The sequence below is a fragment of the Alligator sinensis genome, unplaced genomic scaffold, assembly GCF_000455745.1.
Source record: "Alligator sinensis unplaced genomic scaffold, ASM45574v1 scaffold827_1, whole genome shotgun sequence".
Lineage (NCBI taxonomy): Eukaryota > Metazoa > Chordata > Crocodylia > Alligatoridae > Alligator > Alligator sinensis.
In genome coordinates, this window is record NW_005842726.1 from 205,906 (window position 1) to 213,716 (window position 7,811).

Genomic DNA, 7,811 nt, shown 5'->3' on the forward strand with positions numbered 1-7,811 from the left:
TCCCTGTCCCCCCCACCCTTTCCCCCTTCACACTGCTGCTACTCCCCACAGGCTTAGGTCCCCACCCCACTTCCTCTCATCCCCATCCCCTTCACCAAAGTCTCTCCTCTCTGCCTGTCCCTCCACCACACTCCCCCTTACCTTTGCTCTGCACTGGCAGGCTCCGTCACTGCTACAGCTTGAGGCACAGAGCATGTCTCCAGCCTAGCCCCGGAGCAGAGATGCAGACTGGCATTACTGCTACAGGGTCAGGTTACAGGGAGAGAAGAGACTAGGGGCTTCAGGGCAGGAGTGGCTGGGTGTTCACAAATAACAGGGGCAGGTAGCATCTGTAGCCGTGGATCCAGCTCCAGTCCTAACCCCTACCACACTGTGCTCGATTGTAAGGCAAGGGACGTTTTTCCCCCATGTTAAATGAGGGAGACACCTAGTTATCTAGTCGAGTAAATACGGTAGTAAAGTTCAGCTATTTCAAGGTTGTTTTCTGAATGTACACTTAATATTTTACTGAATGTTCACTGAGGCATGCAGTCTCATTGAGGCTTGCCCTGGGAAGTTTTTTAATTATTTTTTTTTATAAAACTGAGGGGCCTTTGTACAGGCCACAAAATTTGCCTTTAAAGCAGCTTAAATGCCCTTTGGCACTGCTTTAATGGCATTGCTGTTTGTATGCTCAGTGGTGTATTCCACTTTAAATGACTTTGGTACGTAGCAAGATAAGACACCTCTGAGATGTTTTAGTTTGCTACCTAACAAAGTGCAACAGTGCATGGGGCTCTGGAAGCCAATGTGCTTGGGTCTTGGCAGGCTCCATGCAGCTCAGGGGCTGGGAGACCCGGTGGCAGCCTGTGCAGGCAGGCTCCACTGAAGGAAAAAAAAAAAAAAAAAGCAGCGAGCTTCAACTTTTTTTTTCCCTTCCCAGAGCCTGCCTGCTTACTTGAGCTGTGTGGGGGCCCAGTGCTTCCCTCCGCAGCTGTGGCACCCCCCAGGACTGCCCAGGCCAGGTGTGAGCAGGCAGGTAAGGATTGGGCCCCCACCACCGGGGTTTAGACTAGTTTAATTCTCCCTAAATTGAAGCAGTGTTTTTAAAAACCCACTGTTTCAATTTAGGGAGAACTAAACTGAATTAAACCCCCGTGGCATGTACAAGCAGTCAAGGTGCCCTACTTTCTCTGAATTTCAGTAATGTATAGGGGCCTAAATCCCATACAAGTCTTTTACAAACACCAGCCAAAAGCCTTTACTACATAGCTTTTATGAAGCTATGAAGAGTAAAGGCTGGAAGAAACTTGGCAACTGAAAAGGAGCCAATTTTCTTTTCAATGGGATTAATGACTACCAACTTGTTGATTAGAAATTACTTCTACTTCCCCCATTCTCATGTAATTTACTAGTGCAATGTTGGGGTTCTGAAATTTCTTTAAAAAAAATATTCAATATATACAAATTATCGGGCTGATATAACTTCTTAAATGTGTGGCAAAATGCGTGTTACAACAAAATAATTTATAAAGTACTATTTCTGTGTGGGATATTAATTCTGAAAAAAGTTATCCTGTTGAGAACACACAGAAAGAGAAAAAACAAAGGCACTAGGGGAAACATGTAACAATAAGTCTGTAGTAATAACCATCTAACATCTTTAAAGGACTATTTCATAAAACTCAAAATATTCTTGTTACAAGGTGCTTTCAGCATATAAACATGCAATAAATGTTTTGGTCCTACAAGATTTTGGTAGAAACAGGATATTGCGAAAAAAGCCTAAACTAAGTCTTTCATACAAAATTGTGGCCGAAGCCTTAAAAATAGTACTATCCAGATGTTTTCTTTTTCTCCAATTCTGTAACATTAAGTGAAGAAATATATCTCCATATATTTTGGTGTATTCCTACACATACAACAAGCACCACGAACACCTGGCTAAGAAGAAATTAGTGCAATGGAAACAAAAAATCAACCAGCAACTTGGAAGATGAAATGTTATGCAAGAAAAATAAAATGTCTAAAAACATACTGAAATGATGCAACAGTGACATCTTGTTGGCAGAGTTAAGCAAGAGTGATGTCATGATAAAGACATTTATTTATTAATTTTTGTAACATTAATTTGCAAATTATTCTTGTTACCAGATGTCCAGGGTAGGGGGAAGAAAGCAGAGGGGAAAGAGCGCTGGATGCTTGTGAAAATCCCATAGCCAAACATCACTGGTAAAAGATAATGTTAGGATAAATACTACCTGTGACCCATGGGAAATAAAACAGCTCCTTGTTAATACTAATGTGAAAGGTATAACCTATTGCAGAACATTTCATTGCCAGAAACTGACTTAAAATATTAGGAAGTCATGATTTAACAAACAACAGAAATGTTGATGGATACATAAAGAAAAACAATGGAAGAATTGGTCCATTTTGTGGCCTAAAAATAAAATAAAATAGAGCTAAAAAATCGTGAGCCTCATACATGTAAATATTTTTTGGAATATGCTTCATTTTACTTATTTTTAGAAAAACGCAGAGAGAATTTCATTGATGTGATTATATACACCTTTAATGATCTGTGAGCGCCGCTTTTAAGAAATTCCATTCCTATCAAACATATTTTATTGTTCTACTCTAATAAAAAAGTCAGAAAGGCTATTAATCATCAGTTAGTTCAATTTTCATTAGTTTGGTATATCTTAACTGATTTTTTTTCCCCTCTGGAGGTAGCGGGAGTTAACTTATGACAAATGGATTTTCAGAAGAATCAGTATTTGTGATGGGAGATTGGATTTTATCAGTTTGTCTCTCTTTAGATTGAAGGTAGGGTAGATTTGCACCTCATAGACTAGCTAAATCAGAGATATAGCGCAAAAGCTTTGCTTATGAAAACTTATGTTATACACCTTTGATTTAGTTAGTCTATAAAGTGCAAATCTACCCAGCCTTCTGCCTAACTTCAAACTAACACAGCTAACTACCATTTGCTCTTGTTTTAGAATTACTTAACTGTAACTCACTCATCTTTTACTATTTCATTTTTTCTTTTTAGCTTTATTGCATCCCTCTATAAATACTTCAAATTTTATAGTAACTTTATGCTCCTGTATTTGGAGACTGCATTTATACACATGCTCTGGGAGGCGGGGGAGGGGAGTAAAGTTTAATTAGAGTAGCTCTGAAACCCACTCTAATTAAAGCACCCAGAGCGTCATGTGTACCAGTGTCCCCATGCTTAAAAATGGCAACAGGGCTGCTTTACCTAAAGCTTGTGGAATTACAGCAGCTTGTGGAATTACAGCAGCGTCGATGTACATGTATAGGCACCCTGAGATTCTCCCTTCTTCCCCCTTCTCTCTCCTCCCTGCCTTTCCCATTGACTTTTTGTTTAGTCCTTTAATAGTTAAGCAGTTTAGTAGTTTAATAGTTTAGCATCCTGTCCTCTACCAAAGAGTCAAGATATTTTATAATAAGTTTTAAATTTAAAAAATGGACTATACACTTGTTTACTTAATGTCTTTTATCTCATGTCACCCTCCAATCTTTGATTTTCTTAACTGGCTTATTTTACAACCAATAGACAAAGTACCGAATAGACTTTTTATGAAGACATTGGAGGTTGCTTTGTTTGACCAGCCAAAGACCAGTTTTCTTTTCATTATTAACCCTTGCTTGGCTTTATCACATGAGCGTAATGTCAGAATTCAATACGCTGTTTAAGAATAGCTATTCTTTTCCATATGCAAACATACTCTTTAGAGCAGCATTAAAGCAAAGAAACCAATCAACTTTAGTTGTCATTTACATTAGAGATTTCTGAAACATTTTCACAATAAGGCACATCCTACAAAAAGAAAGAAACAAAAATTGCTAATCATAAACACACATACACACATCTAAAACATGCCAACTGAATAAGAATGCTTTATTTAATGCAATAGCTTCTAAGGGGAAAGGCTATAGAGGCTACAGAATCTATCATTTGGAATTTTGAAGTCTATGGAATTTGTAATATTTTTCTTAGCATACAGGAAAATAAGAAATTATGACTTTTTTAATGCTCAGCTAACTATGGATGGGAGTAATTAACATTTTCTGCTTTTCTAAGACACCAGGTGTGGAGCTCACATGGCAGAGCATCTTCTACAGCATATTTCATACTGCTCCTTCCAAAAATTAAAATGGCCCTTCAAAAATGGAATACTCATTTGTTCTGGCAGCTTTACCATTCTTCATGCTGTAGCCTACCTAACAAAACACTTTATTATTCTAAACTTAGATAAAAAGCCATGTCTTGGAAATAAGACACTTCTCTAATTCAAACACACAGCCTGTGGAGCCATTCTATTGGACCTGCTGGGCTATTGGTGGGCCAGGGAGTTTGAAAGCATAGCCAGTGGTAAGTAAGACCTGCTGCAGAAACTGGGACCTCGTGGCTCTGATGGATAGGCTATAACCAGCAGAAGGGTGAATTAAAGCCCTCATTTGCCCTGCAGCCAACTGGCCCGCTGCTGCTTCTCCACTTGGTGTTACTGTGTTACTGTTACTGTGTTGGCTGTTGCCACCCCATGCTGAAATTTAGCCTGGGACACAAGATGAGTTTGACATCCCTTTTTTAATTGAAAGCCAAATGGACAGGAAATGTAGGAGCTATAAACTTCAGCATTCAATATATCTCAGCAAATACAGGCTTAAAAGCATTCTACAGATTAAGGATGGAAAAAGATGTTATAAAATCTGGCTTGAGCTACATCTCTTTACCAAAACTGGATCCAAATCTTTTAGATAGCTCTGATCTGCTTTGTTAAGATCACCTTACTCTACTCTCTTGAACAGACTTCTAGGCCCTCTCCACAAGTTTCAGCTTTCATTATTGTGCCTCAACCTTTCTGACATCTCCCAACCCAAAGGCATTGCATAAAGATGGCATCGTCCCACCACTGAGAAACTGCTGACTTCATTTCTGCATTCTGTTACATTGTCACGGTACAACCAGCCTTTGCAGGTCTGCTGAAACATTCAGTTTGCCTACGTGCAGCTTGCCCATGCTGCTTCAGCAGCCCGTTTCATTTCTCTTGCACAAAAGTGTTCAGTGCAGCTCAGATGCATTACATGAGAGAGAAAAATTAGGAAGTGAAAGGCAAGGTGGGGAGTTACTAATAACCTAAGGATTGGAAGCAAGGAAGGATGTCAGGAGCAAGGAAAAAGACTCAAGGTAGGAGTCTGAGGAAGGAAAGGGGGCAAGTAGCTTTGTCTAAATCCATGCAGGACTGAAGCAGCATCTGAACTCTTAGAACTGTGAACTGTACCTCTGAACTATGCAGTGTTCTTATTAATTTGGCCACTCCCGTATCTTCAGAGTACTGAAAAAAGTGGATATGTTTTTGGTATCTATACTTACACATTAAAAAAAAAAAAAAATCAACCAGTATTTTAAAGAGAGTTTACTCTTAAATGGCTGTAATAATTTTATTTTACTCATAAGGCACAGTTTTTATTTAGGCATTTAGCATTACTGAATTACTTCTGCAGATTTGGAAAATCATTTTATTTCCTTACTCCATGAACCTCTCTGGAATGCCTGTACACATGAGCATGCAAAGATTTACTTACCATCAATCATCAGGAAAATAAAAAAGAGAGGAAATTCACATTCAATCCCATCAAACAGCTAAAGAAAGGGGAAAAAGAAGACATTGAATATCTTAGTTTAAAGAAATGTATTCAAATCTCCTATTAAGCATTTCAAAGAAAAAGGATAAACATGAATACTAAATATTTAATAAATTAGCTCTTCATTTTAAAGCACAGTTCATTTTTTTGCTAAATGCAGATTTACTGTGCTTTAAACTTGCTATAGCATGTTTTCAAGTAAAAAACTTACATCTTAAGTTTTATTCTCAGTAGATGACTTTTGCCTTTAAAGACAATTTTTTTCCTTTGAAAGACAGTATTTGAAGAAACAAAAACTTTAGACAACTTTTACTGATAAACACACTCAAAACCATATAGTAGAATTATTTTTAATATGCTCACACTGTATTCAGCTGTGAAATTAAATAAAATGATAACTTGCCTATCTGTAATGTGAAATCAACTGTACACTGAATGTAAATGTAAGCCCATTTATCAGCAGCCAAATCAATGACTAAACCGCTGACTCTGCATTCTCTCAAAACTGCACAGAAAAATCTACAATGTGCATCTCCTTCACTGAAGTGGACTGCAGAATGATGCCTAGGTTAACTCCCTAAATGCTTCCCAATTTTCCCTTGGAGGAAATGCATCAAGGGCAGGGAAAAAGGAATAATTTAATGTTCTGGCTTCATAACCTGGTTGTTCTAGAGAAAGAGAGACTCTTGACACAAGTCTCATTTTGTATGTCTCATACAAATCTGATTTGTAGAAGGAAAATGTTACTGGGAAAAAAATAAAAACTTCTGATAAACCACAAATAACTCACTTATGAATGGACCTTCCTAAGCAACTACCACCTTAAATGGAAAGCAACAAACAGGTAAAATGTATGTGTCAGCATGAACAGGTCTACTGTTGGAAAACCAATGGGACCTATATGTTTGGTTAAAAACATATATCAAAATGAAATTATTCATGACCAACATCAGCCTAAAACAATGCCTTAGGTAATCTAAAATCTCCTGTTACAAAGACCAAGCAGGAAACACTGACCTAATTAGGAGAATGAACAAATGGGTAACTAGAATGTACACTGTTGACTTTCAGTAAGAAAATTTTTCTGATATAATACTAACAGGATAAGAGGATGAGCCAATTGTGGACAGAAAAAGGACTCTTTGGGTTGAAAGCCTTACCAAGCATAAAACTCAGCTGCAATCTTGTAGAAAAATGTGCCAGTTGAACTTTGAATATGTGCATTTAAAACTCTGAATCTACATGTATGTACAAGAGTAGAATATGTCCCTAAGCTTATTGTACATTCCACAGATATATTCTATTACCTTAATTTCTGCTGGTTTATAATAACGCCGAGTTTTATCCTCTAAAGCAGTTCGATACCCATCTCTCAAAAATCGTTTTAGCCCATATTTTCCTTTTAGTTTTCTAACAACCTTATCAAGTGTTTGATTGAACAAAGCTTCATCATCCACAGCAAAAGCAGGATAACTAATGCAGGGTAGGAGAGCTGCATCTGTATTCTAGAGAAATATGGGGGAAAAGAAAAGTAGTGGTAATTTCTAGGCATCCTGGACAAATCATTTCATGCATGATCAAAAACAGCTTAATCCATTCAATGAAATATAAAAATTGGAATATAAGCAAAGCAGATTATAGTATTCATATCTTCACATTACTACCATTAATAATAAAAATAAGTTAAAAAAAATTAAAAGAGGACAAGCGTAAGGCTAGGCAAGACACAGTGCATTCAGTTCAATAGCTAAAACACTTGTTGAGAACTACAAAATAAAATGGAACTCGCATGGCTCAAAATTAGATTTTAAATAGCACAACCTGCAGGTAACTGGATAGATTCTAGATTTCTTTTTCAGTTTGGTTTTAGAAACAAAGAAGATCTTTCAGGCTACCATAGTATTATGGCAGTACACATAATGATATTTGAGAACACAGGTTCAAGATTAGCCTTGAAACCATTCTAAACAGAACTGGCAAAACTGAGGAGCAACCGAGTGTAAGCAGGAGATTGACAAGTTCTCTATGGAACCTCTCCTTCTTGGCTAAATATTAAGAGCAACTTGGGAATAAAAAAAGGAAGTAATGCTCGTAAAACTCCCTCCCCCCCCCCCCCCCCCCCCTGCTCCCCCTCACTTATATCACCAACCTGC

At 37.7% G+C, this 7,811-nt stretch overlaps 1 protein-coding gene across 7 annotated transcripts in view; it reads right to left on the reverse strand.

Annotated features, from left to right (window-relative positions):
- Nucleotides 1-7,811, reverse strand: part of PHKB (phosphorylase kinase regulatory subunit beta) — a 209,935-nt gene that overhangs the window by 91,911 nt on the left and 110,213 nt on the right. For all 7 annotated transcript variants that reach the window (XM_006034336.3, XM_006034337.3, XM_025216320.1 and 4 more), the window contains 2 exons: nucleotides 6,966-7,163; nucleotides 5,599-5,656 (listed from right to left, as the gene is read on the reverse strand). In XM_006034336.3, the coding sequence (XP_006034398.1) occupies nucleotides 5,599-5,656; nucleotides 6,966-7,163 (256 nt within the window). The remainder of the gene's footprint in view (nucleotides 1-5,598; nucleotides 5,657-6,965; nucleotides 7,164-7,811) is intronic.